At 45.7% G+C, this 26,787-nt stretch overlaps 1 protein-coding gene across 3 annotated transcripts in view; it reads right to left on the reverse strand.

Annotated features, from left to right (window-relative positions):
• Positions 1-25,684, reverse strand: part of SGCZ (sarcoglycan zeta) — a 386,520-nt gene extending 360,836 nt beyond the window's left edge. For all 3 annotated transcript variants that reach the window (XM_030565438.1, XM_030565439.1, XM_030565437.1), the window contains exon 1: positions 25,490-25,684. In XM_030565438.1, the coding sequence (XP_030421298.1) occupies positions 25,490-25,684 (195 nt within the window). The remainder of the gene's footprint in view (positions 1-25,489) is intronic.
• Positions 25,685-26,787: the final 1,103 nt, after the last annotated feature.

The raw sequence follows: 26,787 nt of genomic DNA on the forward strand, positions 1-26,787 counted from the left end.
GGCAGGAAAGACCTGCTGAGGCAAAGAGTTAGGACGTTCCAAACGCCTGGGAGAAAGGACGTCGCCAGCTCCATCGAGTGGGCCATGCCAAAGACCCGGAAATGGATGGCCTCCTGACAAAAAAGGGGAGGGGGACTATGTCCCCCCGAATACTTATGAAGCACCTGGTCGTTGTGTTGGCTGTAAACACCGAGATACAACGGCCTCGCAGCTGCCGCTGGAAACCCTGGCATGCCAGGCGGACTACTCTCAATTTTTGGGGCATTGAGGAGGAATGCCAGCTCCCTAGAAGACCAAAGGCCTTAAGCTCAGAGGTGACTATGAACACTCGAGCAGAGAGATGAGGCGTCAGGGGCAGTGAGCCGGACTTGGAGAGGACGGAGGCGGAGCTTGGCGTGTTTGGATACAAACTTGCGGGCAACCATGGACCCAGGAGACTGAGACAAGAACGAGCTGAGGTCGTTGGGAAAGCCTTCAGACCTCAGTTGTTGCCATCGCCTAAAATCTCAGTTGCAATAAGCAGGCTCCGGCTAGGTAGGAGACCAGGATAGCCCCTAGGGAGCCCAACCTCTGCGTGGGGACTAGAGTGGATTGCTCTATAATAAACAGCAGGCCTTGACCTGTGAATAAGACCGTGGCGATGCCCACGCGCTGAGTGGTTTGTGTCTCAGAGTCTCCGTGGATAAGCGAATCGTCCAGATACGGAAAAACGCATATCCGACATCAGCGACGGTAGGCGGCGACTATGGCCGTAAACCGGGAGTATTGACAGTCGGCTATAGAGCGGAGACATCTCCCGTGCGGAGGGAAGATGGCATTGCGAAAGTACGCGTGCTTCATATCCAGGGCGGCACAGTAGCCCCCAGGAGGCAAGGATGGAATAATGATTCCCAGGGATACCCTGCAGAACTCCAACCTTATCCTAACCCGGTTGAGTCCGTGCAGGACCAAGAAGGTCTGAGACCTGTGTTCGAGTGGGGGACTAGGGCATAACGGGGGTAAAACCCCTTACCCCTTTCGTCCGCTGAAGTGGGACAGGGCTGGAGCAAATTCAAGGTGGTACCTATGCTCCATCATGCGCAGGACCCAGCGATCTGAAAGTAACTGGGGCCATGCCAGGAGAAAGCGGGATCGGGATCCCGTCCTGCGACTGGTACACCGCCCTCAGGTGAACCTTGGAAGGTCCGTCTTTGGTCCCAGTGGTAATTGCGAGGGACCTTGACTTTGGCTCTTTAGGGGTCCTGACGTTCGTCTGCGACCACCTTGGCCCTGCCGTTTGCCAGAGTTCTGCCTCTGGCTAGGCACAGAGTATGGCGGCTGGGGCCAGAAAGGCCTGCGTTTTGTCACTGGCGTATACATGCTGAGACGCATTAGGACCCTATTGCCTACCAGACTTCGCAGTCTGGGGCTGTCTCTGCCGCGAAGATGCCTTTACCAACAAAGGGTAAATCCTGAATGGCATACCGCAGCTCCGGCCGGAGGTTTAAAACCTGAAGCCATGAAATGCACCTCACGGCGACACTCAAGGCCAGAGTGCCGGCCGCAGAGTCTGCTGCGTCCAATGAGGCCTGGAGGGACGCTCTGGGAACCTTCTTTCCCCCCGTCCTCCAAGACGGCAGCGAACTCCAGGTGGAAGTTTTGAGGGAGAAACTCCTTCACTCAGGTGCTATAATTATCGCAGCTAAGCAAGGCCTGTTGCTTTGCTACCCCGAGCTGCAGGGCCCCTGCAGAGTACACCTGGCGGCCAAGCCTGTTCATTCGCCAAGCCTCTTTCTGCTTCGGGGCTGGCGCCCGCTGGCCATCATATCAGGATCGTGGTCCTGAGCATAAAATCTGCGCATATGGGATGACACGGATGCGTGTCCGGACGGCCATGGAGGTACTAAAAGAAGGCACAGGCAGAGTCTCTGACTCACTCGGACCTTGCCCAACTCGGCACCGGGGACCGGCATCGGGAGGCGTAACGGTACCTGGAACGAGATCCAGACCCGCAACCAGAACGGTGTCGGGAGGTCGACCGAGATCTCGAGGCTCGGAGAAGGGCTACAGGAGTCAAGGTACCTGCCCCGGTGCCAGAGGTCGGAACGGTGCCGATAGCGGGTCGGCGAACGGGATACCGACCGGTGCAGCGAGTGTGACCAGTACCGAGGAAAACAGCACCGGGACTGCCAGTGGTGTCCGGCGTGCCGACAGGACTTGGAGTGTCTGCGGGACCGTGATCATGAACGGTGCCGCTCTGCTGTGCTGACAGGGGACAGTCCCCTGAAGAGACTGTATTACCCGTACCGGCGGTGCCCGGGACAGGCAGCACTGACTCTGTCATGGCACTGAGAGCCCTCGCCGTTGGTAACATCTCCGGCGTGAAGGGAACAGCAGGCTCAACCACAGTGAGTACTGGGGAGCTGTCAGGCACCGGATTCGACGGCCCTCGTGAGACCGGAATCCACGGTACCGAGGTCATCAGAGCTTCGGTAGGTGTCGGTGCCGGGCGAACCGAGTTAGATAAGCTGTCTGGCTGCGGTGCCGTCAGCACTGAAGCAGCGGGAGTAATACGCTCAACCATGGCGCGTGCCGGGGAGCCGTCGGGCACCGGATTCGATAGCCCTTGTGGGACTGGAATCGACGGTGCCGATGTTGTCGGTGCCTCAGAGGCGTCGGTGCCGGGCAATCCGACTTAGACTAGCCCTCTGGCTGCGGTGCCGTTGGCATGGAAGCAGCCGGAGCAGGAGCTCAACCACGGCGCGTGCCGGGGAGCCGTCAGGCACCGGATTCTACGGCCCTTGCGGGACCGGGATCGACGGTGCCGACGTCATCGGTGCCGCAGCAGGTGTCGGTGCCGGGCGATCCGACGTAGACGAGCTCTCTGGCTGCGGTGCCGTTGGCACGGAAGCAGCAGGAGCAATACACTCAACCACGGCGCGTGCCGGGGAGCCGTCAGGCACCGGATTCTACGGCCCTTGTGGGACCGGGATCGACGGTGACGACGTCATCGGTGCCGTAGCAGGTGTCGGCGCCGGGCGATCCGACTTAGACGAGCTCTCTGGCTGCAGTGCCGCTGGCACGGAAGCAGCAGGAGCAGTAGCTCAACCACGGCGCGCGCCGGGGAGCCGTCAGGCACCGGATTCTACGGCCCTCGTGGGACCGGGATCGACGGTGCCGACGTCGTCGGTGCCGGGCGAGCCATCTTAGACGAGCTCTCTAGCTGTGGTGCAGTTGGCACAGAAGCAGCAGGAGCAGTAAGCTCTACCACGGCGCGAGCCGGGGAGCTGCCAGGCACCGGATTCCGTGGTCCTGGGGGACTGGAATCGACGGAGCCGAAGTCATCGGTGCCTCTGCAAGTGTCGGTGCCGGGTAACGCAACTTAGGCGAGCTCTCTGGCTGCGATGCAGGTGGCACGGAAGCAGCGGGAGCAGGGGGCTCAACCACGGCGCGTGCCGGGGAGCCTCCAGGCACCAGCAGGAATCGTAGGCTCTCTCGACCTCGGAAGAAGGGAGCGGTGCCGAGTCGACATCGGTGCCGGCGACGGTCGGTGCCGAAAGGCTTTGGTAGTAACGGCGGGGTCCGGTGCCGAGGAGGCGCTTCTGCCCGCCGCTTGAACATCGCTCGGCGCCCAAGGTGAAGGGGTAAGTGAAAGTCCCGCACCTTTTTGTTCTCGGCTTAAAAGCCTTGCAAATGGGGCACTTATCTGTCAAGTGTGCTTCCCTGAGGCACTTCAAACAGGAGACATGTAGATCTCTCTTCGGCCGCGGCTTCTGGCAGGCCGGGCCCCTTTTAAAACCCGGTGAGCCATGCATGGCTCCGGCACTGGGCTCATGGAAGGGGCTACTTCCTGAACCCCGCTAACTAAACTAACCATGTTAGCAAAGAAAACACGTATAACCATACAAATATATATATAAAAGGGTTATAACTGCATAATTATATACGAGAAACGAGTAGCTAGGGAAGTGGAGGTCAGCTAAGCCGCGCTCCACTGTTCCAACGACCGACACGGGCGGTAAGAAGGAACTGAGGAGCGGGTGGGCCGGCAGGAGTATATATGGAGCGCCATGGTGGCGCCACTCTAGGGGGCGACCTGCCGGCCCACTGAGTTGCTAGGGTAAAAGTTTTCCGACGAATGTGCACGCGCGGCGCGTACACCTAACTGGAATGGATATGAGCAATCACTCGAAGAAGAACTAATGTTAAGTTGTTTTTTTAGTCATGGAAATATTTGAAGAATGTTTTATGAAATATTTGCCCAAGTTTAATATACACAATGACTTACTGGCTCAGAATAGGACTTCTTGTGAACACTGCTTACTCACTCAAATGCTTTAATGGTTTGGAGGTGCTCTTTGTGATAAACACTGAACTCCACTTAGCAAATTTATCCCTCATATATGTCAACCTCCTTCTCACTAGCCTCACAGCACTATCTGAAATTACTGTTCCCTTTTGAGCCAATACTATGAATATTTTGATTTTTATATCCTTACTATACTTTAATGAAAAATATTGACAATTTCCACTGATTTTTGGAAGAGGTGTCTTACATTTGTAGCTTCCTCAAATTTTGTGCAAAGGCCACCATCTTGGCCAAAACATCATGGATTGAATGGAGGATTTCTAGCGCTAAAACCATCAACTGCTACTGCTGGAGCTACAGCGCCTAGTCTCTCTAGCTAAGGTTGTAACTGATTTGTATCCTCTGCAGATTAGGCACAAAGGGAAAACTTGTAATACACACTTCATCAGTGGGTTACACTTGGACATCATGTTTGCAAAAATGACATACATCCTATTACAAGGTATTTGGCATAACTTAGGCCCTAATCCTGCAAGCTCCTTCGAATGGGCAATCCCTATGCCCATATGGAATGTTTGCATAAACATTTAGGTCCTCATGCAAACAACCTTTTGGGAGAAACAGTCCTTAACTGTGCACGTGCACACACACACACACACACACTTTCTTATTCCTTGCAAGTAAAAAGAAAACTTGAATTCTTCAGATATTTGTTAATAAAATTTTACAAAGCACATCTTTAATTCATTCTATGGACTGCTAATCACATTTAAGCTAAATTCTCAGATACTTGCTAAAATTATTCACCAATTTTCCAGATACTTCAATTCTCTAGTGCAAAGTAAAAGTAGGACTAATTACCTCCTTAGACGCTTAGATCATGGTTCCCATTGAAGTTAAACTGAGCTCCATGCATATTTCTAAAGATTAGACTAAAGTCAGAAAAATGAGATCTTCCATTTTGATTTTAGGTTTATATGTCACCAAACACCACATACAATTATTTTAAATATGGAAAACAGATGTGTATAATAATGTCTTTATAAACACTGGCCTTTTTAAATGTGTTTTTGCAGTACAATATATATAGGCTTGTTTTGTCTTTCCTAATGTCTCATAGTTACACGGATGCACCGGTGTATGCTGTCTCTTTCAGGGCTTGTAACAATACTGACTCAAGAATATAAATACATCATATGAGAGTATATAGGGGTAGATCACATGTAACTTGATCTTGCTCCCTTCTGAAGTCAATATAAATATTGCTATTAGCTTCTGTTAGAACAAGACTGGGCTGATGGCTTCGCTTTAAATCTTGCATGGAATATTTCTTCTATCTGTAGCAAAGTATAATAACTATGTTCTGCAATGTGTTCCAAACTATGTCATGTAGATTTATAGTCATTTCCAAAGGCAAGCCCAAAGCCTTCATATCTATGCAAACCAACAAAGAAGCCATAGAACTCAAAATGAAAAAAACAAAAACAAAACAAATGTTGAATCACATTTATACAAGAAAAAAAATCAAAGAAACAATTATCCATTTAGCGGAGGCTTTACTAGCTTTAAACTTTACTAGAATTAATAGAATTCTAGCTCTGCTTGATAAAGGTGTGAAACTGATCTGTTCTACCTAAATGTCTGATCTTTTTTGATTATAAAATGCTTTTCTCTACAGAAATGTTTCAGCAAAACATGAATATTCAGGACATTGTATAAATAAATCAATTAACAAATACATCTGCAAAAAAAGATATCAATGAGTTATACAATAGAATATAAAATCATCTATGCTCTTATATCACAGTCATCACCATAGGATATGGCCAACAGTAATGCTGATAAGTGAGATGACTGACATCTGCCATGATTTATACAGCTGATAACAGAAATTATGTAATTCCATTAGTGACAAGGAACAAGACCCACAGCTAGCCAATGGGGGCACTTTGCAATCCTTAATGGACTACCCAAAAAAATTGACAGCCAAGAAATAAACAAAGAGCTGTGTGTGTGAAGCAGCTAACATAGGGCTTGGGACATGGCTGCTGACAGCAAACCTTACAGGTGGCTGAAAGGGGATTCACACTTTTCACTCAAGTATGGGACAGATTCTCTGTGGCACCCACTATCTGCTGTCAGAGTGGTAGGCTAAAGGAGGTGGTATGGATCCCATAACCTAGAGAAGTTCTACACCAGGCATTTGGTAGAGTAGATCCCAGGCTGTTCTAACATATGTAGACTGGTAATGACCCAACCAGGGTTCAGAGTACCCTCCATGCTTCCAACAGATTCCTATCCCAGGCAAGGTTTAATGTAGTAAAACTTTAACAGTGACAACCTACAGGATATAATGCATTTCTACAATTAAACAATGCAGCCTGTATTTACAACACATGTCCTTGCTGAGGTGGTTTTACTATGAAGTACTCTGTATAAATAAATTGGTTTTAAGTTCCCTCACATCAAAGGGAAAGGGAGCAAGGAGAACAAGGTGAAAGGACTTTGTCCTGTGTGCTTGCTGAAATCTCAAACAATATTCTTCCAACAGACGCAAAATGAGAACAAATCCAGAAATTAGCAATTTTATCATCTCCCTTCTGCACAGAGGCAATTTGAAATCCATAGAGAATTTATATCTCAGGAGTGGCAGACAGATTTTAAGACTATAAAGTGCAGTTACACATCCTGAAACAATCTTATGCAATAAACAATGTAACTAGCTATGATTCAACAACAAGTTATTTATTTTTAATCCATTTTCCTTTCTTTAGGATGTAGTCAACACATGAGAGTTATGTATATGTTACTTTATCTTCAGGGAAAGGGGAATTCTAATATTATACACACACATACACTCACACACTTTGGACATTCTTCATTGCAGAAGTAGTTATTTTTTTGGTACACAAGGATTCATGAAAATTTTATTTAGGGCTGTCATGAGTGTACAGCTAAAGGTAGCATAAAATCCCTCCTTTACCTGTAAAGGGTTAAGAAGCTCAAATAACCTGGCTGGCACCTGATCAAAAGGACCAAAAGGGGGAGAAGATACTTTCAAATCTGTGGGAGGAGGTTTTTGCTTTGTGCTCTGCGTGTGTTGTTCTCTCTGAGATAAAGAGAGACCAAGCAAGTAATCCATCTCCTAATGAAATGATACAGCTAATATTACAAAAATGGCATGTAATAGCAAGGAAATGTGTTAGATTATCTTTTGTTTCAGCTTATGAATTTTCCCTTTGCTAAGATGGAGGTTTATTCCTGTTTGTTTTGTAACTTTGAAGTTTTGCCTAGAGGGGAACTCTGTGTTTTAAATCTTATTACCCTGTAAAATTACCTTCCAATCTTGATTTTATAGTGGTGCTTCTTTTACTTTTTTGTTTATTATAAAGTTCTGTTTTTAAGAATCTGATTGGGTTTTTAGTGTCCTAAAAACCCAAGGATCTGGTCTGTGCTCACCTTGGTTACCTATTTGGTTGGTATATTATTCTTAAGCCTCCACAGGAAAGGGGGTGAAGGGCTTGAGGGGATATTTTGGGGGAAACAGGAACTCTGAGGGTTCTTTTCCTGAATCTTTGTCTAACTCACTTGGTGGTGGCAGCAATACCATTCCAGGGCAAGGAATTTGTGCCTTTGGGAAGTTTTTAACATTAGATGGTGGAATATAAGCTTAGGGGTCTTTCATGTAGGTCCCCACATCTGTACCCCAGAGTTCAGAATGGGGAGGGAACCCTGACAAGGGCTATGTGCAGTAGCCATCACAAAAGAATCTAGACACACTGGGCACTGACGAAAATACAAGGGAAACATGCTTTGCTCCTTCAAGTGCAGAAAAGAGGCACAGAAATATCTAGGGAGATTCTACAGAGACAAAAAACAGAAAAAGGAAGTCTACGAGAAAGCTTTTGTTCATAACATTAATAAAGTTGTATTTGAGAAGAGCTACTCTGTACTATAGATACATAAATGTGTAAATCTGTTCATTGATTGTTTTACTCCAAACCAGAGAGCAACAGCAGCTTCACAGAATTTGTTGGTAAAGTCAATGAGCTATGAAACTTATGCTTTTTGAGTGGATAAAAAGTACGCTCTTTAGTAAAAGTATAGTCACCAATAGAGAAGTACTTTTTCATAAGCAATAGCCTTTATTTGCCAAACATCTACATTATTTTTGAGTAGTGGTCAGCACATCCCCAGTAAAAGACGGTTACTCACCTTTGTAACTGTTGTTCTTCGAGATGTGTTGCTCATATCCATTCCAGTTAGGTGTACGCGCCGCGCGTGCACATTCGTCGGAAAACTTTTACCCTAGCAACTCAGTGGGCCGGCAGGTCGCCCCCTAGAGTGGCGCCACCATGGCGCTCCATATATACTCCTGTCGGCCCACCCGCTCCTCAGTTCCTTCTTGCCGGCTACTCCGACAGTGGGGAAGGAGGGCGGGTGTGGAATGGATATGAGCAACACATCTCGAAGAACAACAGTTACAAAGGTGAGTAACCGTCTTTTCTTCTTCGAGTGATTGCTCATATCCATTCCAGTTAGGTGAATCCCAAGCCTTACAAAGGCGGTGGGGTCGGAGTGAAATGTGGCAGAATAAAACTGCCGAGCCAGAGGCTACAGCCTCTCTTGAACCAGGGCATACTGCGAAGCAAAGGTAAGGACCGAGGACCAATGGAGCTTCGCGACAGGTCTCGTGGGTAGAAACACGAGCCAGCAAGGCCATGCAAAAGACCCGGAAATGGATGGCCTCCTGACAAAAAAGGGGGGAGGACTATGTCCCCCCTGAATGCTTATGAAGCACCTGGCCATTGTGTTGGCTGTAAACACCGAGATACAACGGCCTCGCAGCTGCCGATGGAACCCCTGGCATGCCAGGCGGACTACTCTCATTCTTGGGGCATTAATGAGGAATGCCAGCTCCCTAGAAGACCGAAGGCCTTAAGCTCGGAGGTGACCATGAGCACTCGAGCAGAGAGATGATGCGTCCGCCGTCAGGGGCAGTGAGGGCTGGGGCGGATGAAACCGCATCCTGTCCACACCAAGGAGGGAGTTAGCCACCACTCTAGGGAGCCTAAGGCGTTCGAGGGAACGGTGACTACCATGACCATTGGCTCCCTGTCCAAGCGGTACGCCGAGGTGGGCCGGACTTGGAGAGGACGGAGGCGGAGCTTGGCGCGTTTGGTTACAAACTTGCGGGCAACCATGGACCCAGGAGACTGAGACAAGAACGAGCTGAGGTCGTTGGGAAAGCCTTCAGACCTCAGATGATTGATGCCATCGCCTAAAACCGCAGTTGCGATAAGCAGGCTCCGGCTAGGTAGGAGACCAAGATAGCCCCTAGGAAGCCCAACCTCTGTGTGGGAACCAGAGCGGATTGCTCTATTAGTAATCATCAGGCCTTGATCTGTGAATAAGACCGTGACGATGCCCACGGGCTGAGTGGTTTGTGTGTCAGAGTCTCCTCGGATAAGCGAATCGTCCCAATACGGAAAAACGCATATCCGACATAGCTACGGTAGGCGGCGACTATGGCCGTAAACCGGGAGTATTCACCGCTGGCTATAAAGCGGAGGCATCTCCCATGCGGAGGGAAGATGGCATTGCAAAAGTACGCGTCCTTCCTATCCAGGGCGGCATAGTAGCCCCCCGGAGGCAAGGATGGAATAATGGTTCCCAGGGATACCATGCAGAACTTCAACCTTATCCCAAACCGGTTGAGTCCATGCAGGACCAGGAAGGTCTGACCTGTGGTCGAGTGGGGGACTAGGGCATAACGGGAGTAAAACCCCTAGCCCCTTTCGTCCGCTGAAGGGGGACAGGGCTGGAGCAATTTTAAGGTGGTACCTATGCTCCATCGTGCGCAGGACCCAGCGACCTAAAAGTAACTGGGGCCATGCCAGGAGAAAGCGGGATCAGGATCCCGTCCTGCGACTGGTACACCGCCCTCCGGTGAACCTTGGAAGGTCCGTCTTTGGTCCCAGTGGTAATTGCGAGGGACCTCGACTTTGGCTTTTTAGGGGGCCTGACGTTTGTCTGCGACCACCTTGGCCTTGCCGTTTTCCAGAGTTCTGCCTCTGGCTAGGCACAGAGTATGGCGGCTGGGGCCATAAAGGCCTGCGTTTGGTCGCAGGCGTATACATGCTGAGACGCATTAGGACCCTATTGTCCAGCAGGCTTCGCAGTCTGGGGCTGTCTCTGCCGCGAAGATGCCTTTACCAACAAAGGGTAAATTCTTTCCCCCGTCCTCCAAGACGGCAGCGAACTCTAGGTGGGAGGTTCGAGGGAGAAACTCCTCCACCCAGGTGCTATAATTATCGCAGCTAAGCAAGGCTTGTTGCTTTGCTACCCAGAGGTGCAGGGCCCCTGCAGAGTACACCTTGCATTCGCCAAGGCTCTTTCCGCTTCGGGGCTGGCGCCCGCTGGCCATGATATCAGGATCGTGGTCCTGAGCATAAAATCCGCGCATATGGGGTGACACGGATGCGTGTCCGGACGGCCATGGAGGTACTAAAAGAGGGCACGGGCCGAGTCCCTGACTCACTCGGACCTTGCCCAACTCGGCACCGGGGACCGGCATCGGGAGGCGTATCGGTACCTGGAACGAGATCCAGACCCGCAACCAGAACGGTGTCGGGAGGTCGACCGAGATCTCGAGGCTCGGAGAAGAGCTACAGGAGTCAAGGTACCTGCCCCGGTGCCAGATGTCGGAACGGTGCCGATAGCGGGTCGGCGAACGGGATACCGACCGGTGCAGTGAGTGTGACCAGTACCGAGGAAAACAGTACCGGGACTGCCAGTGGTGTCCGGCGTGCCGACAGGACTTGGAGCGTCTGCGGGACCGTGATCATAGACGGTGCCGCTCTGCTGTACTGACAGGGGACAGTCCCTTGAAGAGACTGTATTACCCGTACCGGCGGTGCCCGGGTCAGGCAGCACTGACTCCGTCATGGCACTGAGAGCCCTCGCCGTTGGTAACATCTCCGGCGCGCAGGGAACAGCAGGCTCAACCACAGTGCGTACTGGGGAGCTGTCAGGCACCGGATTCGACGGCCCTCGTGGGGCCGGGATCCATGGTACCGAGGTCATCAGAGCTTCGGTAGGTGCCGGTGCCGGGAGAACCGAGTTAGATAAGCCGTCTGGCTGGGGTGCCGTCAGCACTGAAGCAGCGGGAGTAATACGCTCAACCACGGCGCGTGCCGGGGAGCCGTCGGGCACCGGATTCTACGGCCCTTGCGGGACCGGGATCGACGGTGCCGAAGCAGGTGTCGGTGCCGGGCGATCCGACTTAGACTAGCCCTCTGGCCGCGGTGCCGTGGGCACGGAAGCAGCCGGAGAAGTAGCTCGACCACGGCGCGTGCCGGGGAGCCGTCAGGCACCGGATACTATGGCCCTTGCGGGACCGGGATCGACGGTGCCGACATCATCGGTGCCGCAGCAGGTGTCGGTGCCGGGCGATCCGACGTAGACGAGCTCTCTGGCTGCGGTGCCGTTGGCACGGAAGCAGCCGGAGCAATACGCTCAACCACGGCGCGTGCCGGGGAGCCGTCAGGCACCGGATTCTACGGCCCGTGTGGGACCGGGATCGACGGTGCCGACGCCATCGGTGCCGCAGCAGGTGTCGGTGCCGGGCGATCCGACGTAGACGAGCCCTCAGGCTGCGGTGCCGTTGGCACGGAAGCAGCCGGAGCAAAACGCTCAACCACGGCGCGTGCCGGGGAGCCGTCAGGCACCGGATTCTACGGCCCGTGTGGGACCGGGATCGACGGTGCCGACGCCATCGGTGCCGCAGTAGGTGTCGGTGCCGGGCGATCCGACGTAGACGAGCCCTCTGGCTGCGGTGCCGCTGGCACGGAAGCAGCAGGAGCAATACGCTCAACCACGGCGCGTGCCGGGGAGCCGTCGGGCACCGGATTCCACGGCCCTTGTGGGACCGGGATCGACGGTGACGACGTCATCGGTGCCGTAGCAGGCGTCGGCGCCGGGCGATCCGACTAGACGAGCTCTCTGGCTGCGGTGCCGCTGGCACGGAAGCAGCAGGAGCAATACGCTCAACCACGGCGCGTGCCGGGGAGCCGTCAGGCACCGGATTCTACGGCCCTTATGGGACCGGGATCGACGGTGACGACGTCATCGGTGCCGTAGTAGGTGTCAGCGCCGGGCGATCCGACTAGACGAGCTCTCTGGCTGCGGTGCCGCTGGCACGGAAGCAGCAGGAGCAATACGCTCAACCACGGCGCGTGCCGGGGAGCCGTCAGGCACCGGATTCTACGGCCCTCGTGGGACCGGGATCGACGGTGCCGACGTCGTCGGTGCCGGGCGAGCCATCTTAGACGAGCTGTCTAGCTGTGGTGCAGCTGGCACAGAAGCAGCAGGAGCAGTAAGCTCTACCACGGCGCGAGCCGGGGAGCTGCCAGGCACCGGATTCCCTGGTCCTGGGGGACTGGAATCGACGGAGCCGAAGTCATCGGTGCCTCTGCAGGCCGGATAACGCAACTGAGGCGAGCTCTCTGGCTGCGATGCAGGTGGCACGGAAGTAGCGGGAGCAGGGGGCTCAACCACGGCGCGTGCCGGGGAGCCGCCAGGCACCAGCAGGAATCGTAGACTCTCTTGACCTCGGAAGAAGGGAACGGTGCCGAGTCGACATCGGTGCCGGCGACGGTCAGTGCCGGAAGGCCTTGGTGGTACCGGCGGGGTCCGGTGCCGAGGAGGCGCTTCTGCCCGCCGCTTGAACATCGCTCCGCGCCCAAGGTGGAGGGGCAAGTGAAAGTCCCGCACCTTTTTGTTCTCGGCTTAAAAGCCTTGCAAATGGGGCACTTATCTGTCAAGTGTGATTCTTCAAACAGGAGTCATGTAGATCTCTCTTCGGCCGCGGCTTCTGGTAAGCCGGGCCCCTTTTGAAAATCCGGTGAGCCATGCATGGCTCCGGCACTGGGCTCATGGAAGGGGCTACTTCCTGAACCCCGCTAACTAAACTAACCATGTTAGCAAAGAAAACACGTATAACCATACAAATATATATATATAAAAGTGTTATAACTGCATAATTATATACGAGAAAACGAGTAGCTAGGGAAGTGGAGGTCAGCTAAGCCGCGCTCCACTGTTCCAACGACCGACACGGGCGGTAAGAAGGAACTGAGGAGCGGGTGGGCCGACAGGAGTATATATGGAGCGCCATGGTGGCGCCACTCTAGGGGGCGACCTGCCGGCCCACTGAGTTGCTAGGGTAAAAGTTTTCCGACGAATGTGCACGCGCGGCGCGTACACCTAACTGGAATGGATATGAGCAATCACTCGAAGAAGAACTTTGAAAATTATGAATGATTTGGACGGATTAGCTGGCATTTAACATCTGCATATTGGAGATTTTTTTATGTTTCTATTAAGTAATGCCACTATTCATCCTAAACTGTTTGATCATGCTCCTTTTTTAGGATTATTTAGAAATGAAATGAGCTAACACTGAGATGCTGTCTATTACCCAGACAAGCCATTAGACCAGCAGAATTGATGATACAGAGATTACTGGATCAAACACAAAATAAATAGATCTGGGTGGTCAAAACAATCTGTTACATCGGAAGCAGAGATGCTCCCCCTAATACTGTGATACATGTGGAGAAAAACAAGACAGTATTACATTTTATTTTTGCAAGATTACTTATTCATTGGTATTTCAGAGGTGATTTGCTACCATAGTCAAAACTTTTGATTTAAGCACTAAACACAATTGCTTCTTGTTCTGTACCAGTAAAATGAGCTGAAGGCTGATACCTTGAAGAAATGAAGGATTTTCTTAATGCTGAACAGTAAACTCAGCACCAAATGTGGATCCAGTTCCAGCCACCTGGAAACTGAAAAAGCATTTGGTGCTTTGCAAAGATCTGTGAGGCATTCTATTTAGAAACAACTCCTTTAATACATTTTTCTACCTCTCTCTCTCTCCATTATTTACTACTAAAAATAGTCGTCATGATCAAGGTGCATTGTACTGACCAGCTTCTGCCCCAAAGAGCTTACAAACTAAATTTGCATGAGTAGAATGCCTTTACAACTGAGCAACAAATACTTGATAGAAGCAATGTTACACATGGAGCATTGCAACTTCTGGGAGCGTAGATTCTTGATTGGGATTATATTGCAAGTCACTAGCTCATTGGTAAATTGAATGAACCTACCAGAAACCTGAAAAGAGCATTTAGTGATTAAAAGTTCTTTTCACTTTTGTAATCTTCTGCACTTTCTGGCATAAACTCAAGTACATCACAACAAAGACTATGCTCTCATGTTTTCTGATTCAAGGAAAACAAGGTACCAGGAATCTCTCAGAAAAATCTTGTTCTTGTGAGACTTCCAGTAAAATTTTGTAGAATTATAACTGTTTGGATTACTAAGGTAGGCATCCAGCTTTTAGATGTATATCTAAACCAAACCTTTAGAGTATCTCCCAGCTCTAGGCTGCAGGTCAATTATTATCTTGGACCGTTCCTTAAACAGAGAAGCAGGACCAACAAATGTGCAGTATTTTGTTCTCTTTAGCCACACATGAAAAGACGTTTTTCATACAGAATTCTTTGTCAAGTTCCCTATTCCTCAAGGCAAGTACACAACCTGATCTTTGAACTGCAAAGGAATGCATCCAATGAGACCCTGTTGTCTCCAGATGTTATTTAGTTGAGAACTATAAGGTACTTTCATAGGCTAGTACCTATATTTTGAAACCACAAAGCAAACTAGCTGTTGCCTTACACAAAATAATTGTTGGTTGCTATAAATGACTCATCATGAGATCATTTCCTCTACTACTAAGGTATTATATTTGACATACAAACATCCACACATGTGTTGAAGTGTAGGCACAGGATGCTGATGCAAGTGCCTGAGTGAAAGACTTGAGAATAGTGTTATTGCAAAAGTTAAGTGCATTTGAATTATTATGCATGCTGCCTATTTAAGCCTATGCCTGGTTGGCATGTATGCCCTAGGGCAAGCATCCAATCAACTGGAAAATTGGCATCATGCTGTCCAAATAGCTAGACCTAGGTCTTGGCAGCCAACAACCAATGTTCAATTGTGAATATGAACAAAAATATCCCAGCCAGGAAAATCAAAAAAGCTGTTGATCCTCATTTTATGCTTGCAGCTAGATTTATGTTCAATTAAAATAGCTTTCCTTGCTGTGCAAGGTTTTACTTGGCCTCTTTGAATCATGAAAACATTGAACCAAGCTGCAGAGGGATTTTTAATGTAATCTTCTTTAGCGCCTTTAATTGTTTGGTGGAGACTGACTCTATACATCCCTCACACTTTAGATACTACTGCAATAATATTTACAGAAAATATGATTTGAGGTACCATATGGAAGCTAATAACATGTTGGTTATTAATATAATTTTAAAATGCATGTGATATATTATATTCAAAGTTATTAATTCATTCTCTATGATATTACAAGAACATGATTAAGACCAGACAGCCTAGTCTAGGTAAAGGTGATAACCAGGTCTGTTTTAGACAAAGGAATATGAGTTTACCTCAACTTATGTATGAGCAGTAAAGAAAGCCATCAAGCTAATCTGGCAAGGGTTATCCTGATCAGAACTCAACAGAGAATTAACATGGCTCCTGCACCCCAAAGAGACTCAGGAAAGTGAACTTGCAGTAATCCTTCTTAACTTGTAAGAAAAAAACATCCCTTTAGGGATATGAAGGGAGAGAGACTCTTTATCCTTCACTTTAGGAGACAAAGAAACCAAGCAATTTGATCTTGGATGAGTCATGGTCTGGTTGACCAGCAAAAGGCTGAAAAGATGATTAAGGGAGAGAAACCATCTGGAACAAATAACTGTATCTTGCTAGATTAAGTTTTAAACTATTAGATGTATATTTTCCACTTTTTATTTGCTTGTAACCTTTATCTCTTACTAGATATCAGTTAATCCATGCTCTATAGTTAACTTGTTTGGTTTTGATTATAAATCATCCGTGCAGTGTAAGTTGAGTAAAAGTGTATGCTTCTAGAAAGCTGACAGGTTGAGGTGTTTAATTGTGTCTGAACCGGGCTGTGAGGGTACAGTGCGAGAGGTTGGATTTGGGAGGGAAAAATTGAGGCTGGAATGGTACTAAAGCTCAACCTGCAAGAGGTAAGCAGGTTGGCAAAGCCAGAGTGAGGCTTGTGGGCTGCTAGGGTCAGAGCTCTGGACTAAAGCTACAGAACCACAAGACACCGAGGTTTATTAGACAAACAGTAACCAAATCCTTACTGGCCTGGGACCCCAAAAAATCTGAGTCCATTCATTGCTTGGCTGGCTTGGTAAGGTATCCAGCATTTCTGGAGGATTCTGCATGCTAACAGAATCCATGATACTTGTCAAAACACCACCCATAAAAATTAAACATATTATTTCAGTTTTTAACATTTATTTACATTTAAAGTTGTGCAACTCCATAATGATGGAGGGGTTGAAAGTGAGTTGGTAAACACTAAACATCTCCTCACAAATGATGATATCTTTTGTTCTTGCTATAGACATGACTACTGCAATGAATAAGCACCTTGCAAGCATACAGTGCCCTCATCACAGCAGTCAAAAATTGCCAATGTTCTATTGGAAATTGCAAATGACTGCGGAGATGTGAATGGGATATCTGGGAATTAGATTATGGGGGGACTATTAGTAAAACAGACAAAGCATTTCACTTCTTGAACTCTGGTTGGAATTGAGACCAGATTTCCCATTCCCAGATTTGGGAAACATAGGCAGAGGCTGGAAGGCAGAAGCTGATATAAGGTAGGGTATTAGAACAAGGTGGTGGGCAGGATAGCGGTTGTCTCTTTATGCTGATTCAAGGAAACCCACACAAGAGCTCTCAGACCACTGGCTGGTGGAACATTAGTAAAGGAATTACACTGAAACCCTATGGCTTGTTCTCCCTCCTCATAGTTCATTTTCCTCCACAATGCCCTATTAAATGTCTAAGTCTAGGTCAGCTACAATATTAACATTTCTGAAATTTACAGACTCTAAGAATACATTGTACCAAAACACAGCTCCTCTTAGGTTTTGAAGGCCATCCCTTGAAGATGTTACACAATCAAGACAGCAACATGGAATGAAGGGCAATTTCAATATTAAAATTAAAATGGAAAAGCTAAGTCTCAGTGTTATGAGAGATCTGCTATAATGACATGAAAATGTAAAAATAGGTTAAATGTTTTCATTATCACCAAAACTTAAAAATACATATGTATTGTGTAATTCAAATCAGGAAATATCTACAGGATATTATCCAGATAATATATTCACAAATTATAGCAGTGCACTTTTTTCTTTCTTTTTTTTTTAAAGGAGTATTCACACTTTTCTGTGAATGCCTTCAGTTATATAGGAAGGACCCTTATCTTTCTTTGGTCAGCTTTTCTCCAGCTTTGTCCCTTTATCTGAGGCTTTTTATAGCTCTTCTTTCATTTCTTTATAGGCCTTTCCTGGCAGGATCTAAGCTTCAACTTAGTGTGATAGCCATCATCTCAGCCAACACAAGGAATTGAAGTGGGGACCTCTGGAGCTAAAAGCACAAGCTGCTGCAGCTTTAGCTAAAGAGATGTTCCAACATAGAACTGTAACAGATTTACATGCACACACACACGGTTACATTATTCTTTTAAAAATGGGAGGTGACTGGTTAATTCAAAGCCAACATAGTGACAATTTCTGGATCAGAAATACAGCAATGTGTTGGTCACTCACCATCTTCTAAAAAACTGATTGTAAAGAAACTCAGAGGCAGATAATATGTCACAATTTAAACTGCTTTGAAAAGTTTGAAGTTGTTTATCTAGACAAAAGGGATTAATAGCTGCTTTTAACAAACCATAGATTATAATTTACATGAAATAGTGTATACATTGTACCTGAACAACTCTAATATGTATGTTAACTCAGCTACGTGTTCCAGTTTGGTAATCAGATCTTCAAGTCAATTCCTCAATTCTCATTGCTCTCAGACACATATGTAATTCTTTAGATCTTAAGCTTAAATCAACATGAATAAACCATGTCCCATTCTTAGTTTAACATCATGGCTACTTCTGCTATGCACGTTAAAAGTCTAGCCAGCATGATTTTTTTAACCTTGAAAATCATCCAGCGAATTTTGCTTTATTGATGAACAGGCATTTTCCATCAATATTAATAAAAATTACATGTATACACTAACTTGGTCATTTTAAAGATGCTTTGAAAAGAACTAAGTCAGTCAAAAACCAGTAGGAGAGCACTTCAATCTTCCTGGACACTCAATACCAGACCTTAAATGAGGCCATGCTTCAACAAAAAACAACTTCAAAAACAGACTTCAACAAGAAACTGAGGAACTGGAATTAATTTGCAAACCTGACACCATCAAATTAGGCCTGAATAGAGACTGGGAGTGGCTGGGTCACTACAAAAATATAATTTTGCCTCTGTTGACACTCACACCTTCTTGTCAGCTGTTGGGAATGGGCCACATCCACCCTATCTGAATTGGCTTTGTTAACACTAACTCCCCCCACTTGACAAGGCAACTCCCATCTTTTCATGTGCTGTATATTTATACCTGCTTACTTTTTTTCACTCCATGTATCTGATGAAGTGACACAAGGACCCCTTATTGTTTTTGCTGAGACAGACTAACATGGCTACCCCTCCGAAACCAGTGAAATACTAATATGCTAGAAAATTTAAATAGACAAGATTGGAGCTAATAGTACTGAGCTAACATGTCAAAACATATAATTTATCTGAAAAATTTAGTCTTATTTTGCTCATGAATGCCCATGAATAGAATAGATTTTTTCAGATTTACAAATTAGAATTTTCTGAACAATTTTTTGGGAGGATTTTCTATCACTGACTTCACAGTGTTTGATACAAAGGGATTTCATGTGGGTGTTTAACTGTGAAGAGTTCAACCACATCATTTACTGATAAGAATCCACTCCCTGTCACGCTCTCACACATGGACAAGAGCAATAGTAAGATTTATGATATTTCTTAAATTATGTATTATCATAAATAAATGAAATACTACAGTGACTAACACTGTTAAAAATATTTTCAAACTATAACATATACAAGTTTTGAGTAGGAACAGTCATTCAGAATTAGAAGATCATAACCCACAGTTAAGATTTAGATTTATAAACCCTGTTTTCTGTAACAGGCTAACCAGATGATATGTCATGAATATATATAAATGTTTGGCGTGAGAAAATAATCAGTCCCAAAATTGTATACATCACCAAACAAAGCTATTACACATTCCACCATGTGAAGAATAAAGGTTAATAATCCAGTGTCAACAATGATGTACTATATACAAATGCTGGTAAAAATGATATACTAATGGAACCACCATAAAGTAAAATGATTCTTCCAGTCTGCCTTGGTACAGAGTCTTGTGATAACATTTCTTATTTGAACAAGCTGGATGTGTTTGGACAGATATGAGTTTGCATTTATGGGACAGTAAATGCAATAATGAAAGCGAAATATAATGCTGGTAGATCAGTAACATAACCTGAAATTACACATTATTTTCTGCATTTCAGTGTCATGATGGGGTGATTTTTTTTTCTTCTGATGCTATTAACAATTGTTTAATTGAATACAAGAGTAAGGACAGGTGAAAAATATAAAATTATTTTTACTCTTAACAGGAGGATTAAAGATTAACTCACCTGTCAACTAAATATAATCTAACTGGATTTGTAATAATTCAGGACTGTTAAAAATCCACATTGTAGATTTTTGAACTGCAATATCCAGCATAGTCATGAAAGACAGCATTTAGGTATAAAGTATATTACATTTCAGTTGTTATCTTAGTGAAATCATTAAGCTCCCATTCATTTAATTATATTAGCCACATGCATACTGCTAAAACTACTAAACCAAAGGCTTCAATCTGCTAAATAGTAAGCAGAAGCACTGAAACAGATAGATTTGCATTGTGCACTAAATGTGGGATTTGATTCTATATTCCATTACAAGTTATTAACTTTCCAGTAAAGCTTCTATATGTTTTGTTCCTTGAATGCAAGGTAGGTTAAACAAGAGAAATTTTATTAAAGCCTGTGGACTTCTCTTTCCATGTGGCTGAGCTGTCCTTTAACCTAACTCCCTGCATTCCCTATTCCTCCGGTGACATTTCAGTTCCACTGACCATGATATATCTTCCCTGTTTTACAAACATTTTAATATAAAATTAAACACAAAATACACCTCTATTCTAATATAATGGTGTCCTCGGGAGTCAAAAAAATCTTACCGCGTTATAGGTGAAACCACATTATATTGAACTTACTTCGATCTGCCGGAGCATGCAGAACTGCCCCTCCTGGAGCACTGCTTTACCACATTATCCAAATTTGTGTTACAACACAATCCGATATATCAGGGTAGAGGTTCTGTCAGACTCCAGGTTCTGTCTCTTCTGCCAGAGGTTGTTAGCATGCAGCTAAGTTGGTGTTTCATCTTTACTACAGATCATGTGGTTGCATAGTTTTTGAGATAGTTTGGACTTCTCAAAGGTGAATGACAGAGGCTCTGGAGCCAGTTCCTCTTGTGAGGATCCAGCCAACAGAGAAACCAGAAAGAGTAGGCTTATGAGTTGTGAGGAGCATCCGTCTTCAGGATCAGTAGGTTCATTGCTAACCTGCTGTACACTATTGCCTGCTTTCACTAGTTGTTGGCCATCTCTTCTTGGTGGATTCTCCATCCCTCTGGATGCAGCAGGCCTCCACTCACTGGTGGGCAGATCGTGGTAACAGTCTCTTTCTGCTGGTGGTTGTCACATCCTGCTATCAAGGAGCAGAGATGTGTATTCATTCCTGGCTGGTAAATATACTCTCAAGTCTGTATAAGAGATCTGTCAATGCCAAGGCATGGGGCCTGTATTTTTTGCACAACATGCTTATGGAATGAGGTGAAGACAACAACAACTTCCTATCCTCAAAATATGATTCTATCCTGCACACTCAACTAATCTTTAATTTGAAAATATGGTTCTGCTCCTACCGGAACCTTAGCTTTTGTCTTCTGGCCACCCTGTTCTTATTCTTTTGACTGCTTGCAATTGGGCTTTTTTCATAGCCTTTGATTTCCATCAGCTTCAGAGTCGAAACCAGGAATGCAGCATGGATTCAATGTCCTGATCACCTTTCTCCAGCGCGCTGATGCTGAGTACATCATCTGATCTCCCTGGTAGTGTTGGAGCTGCACCAACATATGTTGCAAGAAGGGTCTTGCAATTGTTTCTAGATTGCGTTTCTAGGAGTGTCTAATCTTATTGCACTATTATTGGCTAAAGGTGTACTGATGGAACCCACCCCCCGTCTAAAACCATAGCCAGAAGCTCTTTCTATTTTGTTCAGTCCCTGACTGGGTCAGCTGGCATAAGTGACTGGCTGCTTCTGCAAAAGAGTTATACCCAATCCTCTCTGATGCACCACACTGGAATGGCAGTCTGTCTCCTGGCTGGTAGTACATCAGGACAGAGGAATCCATTATCATTTGTTTCAGTATGTCAAATGCTTGCTGTTAGGGACTGCCCAGTCCCTCTCAACATCCTGCCTTGTGAGCTGACAGACACTTGTATAGGAGCTGACATATGGGTTCCTCTATTGCAGCCAAGTGTGGACAGAAAGTATCTCATTCCTATAAAAGCGCTGTACCCCTTCAGGAGTGCAGGAACAAATTGTATGAGGGGTGCTGAGAGCCACTGAACCAAACTGTAAATCCTGTATATGATGAAAACCACTTTATGCCAGGGGGTGCAGCACACTCAGCACCCGATTCCAGCACCTATGTACCCCTTTCACATTTACTAGAGCTGGAATGTCTGATTGTCTTCATTTTGATGGGATCGGCTCTCCATGCTTCTGATGTGAGCAGATGTTTAATGTATGTCACCTCATGCTGTTTGACTCACATTTTATCTACATTCAGTGTTTATGTTCTTGTCCCTGCATCGCTGTAGAAAAGCTTGTCATTTCCTGTCATGGTCTCATTCAGCTTCTGTATTATGGCTTCTTTCACCTACAATGAGGATATCTGCAATTTCTTTCACTCCAAGGAGTCCTTACAGCACTTGAGTCTTCTCTGGAACACTTCTGGCACAGCATGCATAGCTATCTGTAGCAACCAAATGTTGCACAGGTTGTCAGCATACTGACTCTTTAACCAGACCTATGCGTCAAAACCCATTCCTCACACCATAGACCATACAGGTTCTGGATTAGGAAAGTTCTAGCAAGATTTGATCTATTGTGGGCAGTGGATATTTTCAATGCCAGTTTCAGTGGCTTTGGGTCTATGCAGATGAACAACATACCTGATGACATCTTAACCACCACCAGGCTGCATTAGCCTCTACAAGCCCTATAATACTCCTGCTTTACACACTTTTGAACTCCTTGGCCCACTGGACTACATAGTGCCATAAGACTCTTTCTTCGCATGCTTACTACCAGATCAGATCCATGATTTGTATGGCTGTATTCCCAAGAGAGGTCTGGGGTGCTTACCATCCACCACCACAAACTTCAATTGGTACCATCTGTTACTTCTCAGATTAGTTACAATGAGGTCACATTTTCCTTTGGGTTCCACTGTGTTCTCATTTTACATTATGACTGCCCTTTGTAATGGATGTGCAAGTCCAACTCACTGCACAGGAGGCCTCAGTATTCAGCTGAAATCACAAAAGGCGGGTTCCTATTGACGTGGTTCCATGCATGGAGGATGGGACTATTCCTTGTTGCTTCTTGACCTGACCGTTTGAACTGATATGCCCTCTGAGCCCAGGAGAGTCTCACAATGTTACCACCACTGTCACAGGCCTCAGGATCTCACCCACCCACTCCTGTAACAACCCCCTGATTTATGTCTGAGTTATTGAAGTCCTCAAATCATGATTTAAAGACTTCAAGGTGCAGAGAATCCTCCAGCAAGTGACCCGTGACCCACACTGCAGAGGAAGGCAAAAACTCCCCAGGGCCTCTGCCAGTCTGCCCTGGAGGAAAATTCCTTCCTTACCCCAGATATGGCAATCAGGTAAACCCTGAGCAGGTGGGCAAGCCAGACACCTAGGAATGAATTCTCTGTAGTAACTCAGATCACACCCCATCTAACATCCCATCACAGGCCATTGGGCATATTTACTGGTAACAGTCAAAGATCAATTAATTGCCAAAATTAGTCTATCCTATCATACCATCCCCTCCATAAACATATCAGGCTTCGTCTTGAAACCAGATAGGTCTTTGGCCTCCACTGCTCCCCTTGGAAGGCTGTTCCAGAACTTTACTCCTCTGATGTTTAGAAACCTTCGTCTAATTTCAAGTCTAAATTTCCTGATGGCCAGTTTGTATCCATTTGATCTTGTGTCCACATTGGTACTGAGCTTAAATAATTCCTCTCCCTCAATGGTATCTATCCCTCTGATATATTTATAGAGAGCAGTCATATCTTCCCCTCTTCAAGATGGTTCAACGTTGCCACATGCCTTATAATGCTGCCCTACTTGGGGCATCTTCTCCTTTACCTTCTCATGCTGTCTCACACACTAAAAACACCTTGCTATGTTTATGGAAACCAACTGCTTTCCTTTCCTGTTGTCTCACCCAACATGTAGTCCTGGGGATGTGATGCGCCTTCTAGGGATTTCATCTTTCCTCTAAAGGCTTCCACTGCATCCCCATATCTAAGCATCTGTTTAATGTCAGATTGTCTTCCCAGAGGGGATGATCCCAAGTGCCACAGACCATCCGATCCCAAATTAGGGAGTTTGTCAAGACTCCAGCATTGCATGTAGCAGCCAGTGTTTGTAAGCCAGTAACATGGAGTCTATCCCCTCCCCTTTAGATTGTTCTCTAGGGAAAAGCCTGTGTCACTCCATAGTTTTGTCCTGCTTTGGGGACAAATAGGTCCCTGGGGCTCCTAGAATTGCTGGGAGGCTCGAGGCAGTGTGTGGTTCACAGCAGTGCAGATCTCTCCGCCTTGCTCCCTGAGAAGGTAAACTAAGAGTTTTAGTTTTAATTTCCTGTTGTTGCTGTCCTCCTGCATGGCCAGGTCTATGTACAGCTCAAACTCCTCCTTCCATCAGGTACATCACTGGACTAGGTTTGTGTCTGCAAAATCCAGACCACATTACGTGACTCATTCTGCCAGCTGCTACACTTCAGAGAATTCCCTGATCAGACATTGCCACTAGATTTTATTTGCAAAGAATGAAGCTGAAGCAGGTAAAATTGAACAACTGGAACTTTATAAACCCTGTGTCCAGCTGGCTGACATAACTCCCCTCATTCCCCGTTCCCTTGGTTTCCCATCAATAGCAGTTCCTTCAGGGAACGTGCCCTCTATGACTCATGACTCCAGTTCCATTGATCAGTTTTACATTAGGCATAGAAAGAACAGTTTTGATATTTTAGTTTTTGAATACTTAAAATTCTAAATTAGGTAGTTCTGTGGTAGGCTGTAGTCCTAAAAGCCAAGTCAGTCCCAGGTACAAAGGTGTTTGTTTAGAATATTTCATCAGTATGACCTTTTCTGGCCTGGCCTCAGTATGGTACAATGTATCATCAAAACAAGCATACAGGGGAATTCTTGTGCATTTTAAATACATCTTTATAACTGATTTACATATCCTTTAGTTGTATTTTTAACATCCCCTCAATTTGGCTTATCATCTGAATAAGAATGTTGCATCATCTCAAGCAAAGTCTGTAAACACATTTAAAATATTTATATACACATTAAGTAGATTCCATAGATTTACAGAGACAAGAAAGTCACTAAGTCTTCCTTCAGTAGAGTGATATGTTGTGATCCATAAAAAACACCTTGACATATTTACATGAATAATGAAGCCAATTAGTTGTTAAAATGTCCACTGCCCAGATTCACATGATGTAAACTGACAAAACATTTTTCCTAATTTCCAGTATCAACAAACAAACCAAAAACCATAACCTTCCATTTTTAATTAAGCAATACATCTATAATGTTCCATCTTGTATATGTAATGTGTATGCTGAGAGTTTAGTAGAATCTCATTAAAAATAACTTTCACATTGAAGAATAAATGAATATGCACTGAAAAAAGACAAGCTATTATCATGAAGATAAAGAGATGTAAAATCATGGTGGTACTTACCACTGTGAAATTCATAACCTTCAAAATCCATATTGTCATTGCTAAGTTAACAATCATGGTAACCAACAGCAGAAGGACAAAGAAGTATAAGCACCTCTTTCGCCATCCATAAATTCCCACTGGATAAAGTTGCGGATTTTCAATCCTTGGCAGGCTGTTCTGCTGTGTTGCCAGTATATACTGTTCTCGTGTCATCTGGGGGGGAAAGAAAATAAAAAATCATCTTCTGATAGATTTTATTCTATGAAGATTATCTGAATAGGTCTCCAAAATCATCATATTACAGCCACTAAACTGTGTGAAAAAAAATTGCATTGAGCCAAATTCTACTACATCAATTTGTTTGAGCTAGGCTTTTAGTACCCATGTTGTGATTTTTAGCTATTTGCTGCTCCATGATATAAAGCATTCTTTTTCTTATTATCATGGATTATAAAATGACTAATAGAGTAACAGATGTGATTATAACCAAGTCAGGCTACAAGTTTCAGTAGTATGTGGAAAATATGGGAAAACAGGAGAAAAAAAGTGTAGAAAAGAAAAATAGACCATATGTGCTTGTCTCAAATACTATATTATAGGCTTTTTCGTAGATGAGTGTGTCACAAACTCATTTTTGAAAGGAAATTCATTTATATCTTTAAATATGGAAAGAGAAAAATAGTGTCATGCTTTGGCTTAGAACAATTTTACAAGTGAAATTCTCACTGTTTTATCACGTATGCATCTTCTTACATATATTTTATCCCATAGAAAAGCATGCATTATAAGAACCTTAAGATCACAGAATAAATCACTCAGTCAGTAAGTGTCAAACTTTCCCAGGCAACCTTAAGTCTTCCCCTTTGGGCATAAGAGTTACTATTGTGTTTAATTATTTGTTCACAATTTTTCTTCAGGACCCTTCCATCATTCAGCATTCAGATTGGACAGTACACTGTGAGTGAGGCAACTCTCTTTGTTGCTTTAATCCTTACTGGCTAATCTATGGACATTTTCCACATTTCAAAACAGACTCACACACTTTAAGGTCAGAAGGGACAATTACGATTGTCTAGTCTGACCTCCTGCACAATGCAGGCTATAGAATCTTACCCACCTACTCCCACAACAAACCCCAAACCTATGTCTGAGCCATTGAAGTCCCTGAGCACGTGGGCAAGACTCACCAGCCAGACACCCAGGAATGAATTCTCTGTAGTAACTCAGATTCCACTCTATTCAACATCCCATCACAGGCCACACAGGCCCTTATGTGTTTTCAGTTACCAAGGTGTGAATATAGATTTACATCAATG

This window comes from Gopherus evgoodei, chromosome 5 (assembly GCF_007399415.2).
Source record: "Gopherus evgoodei ecotype Sinaloan lineage chromosome 5, rGopEvg1_v1.p, whole genome shotgun sequence".
In the NCBI taxonomy this organism is placed as follows: domain Eukaryota; kingdom Metazoa; phylum Chordata; order Testudines; family Testudinidae; genus Gopherus; species Gopherus evgoodei.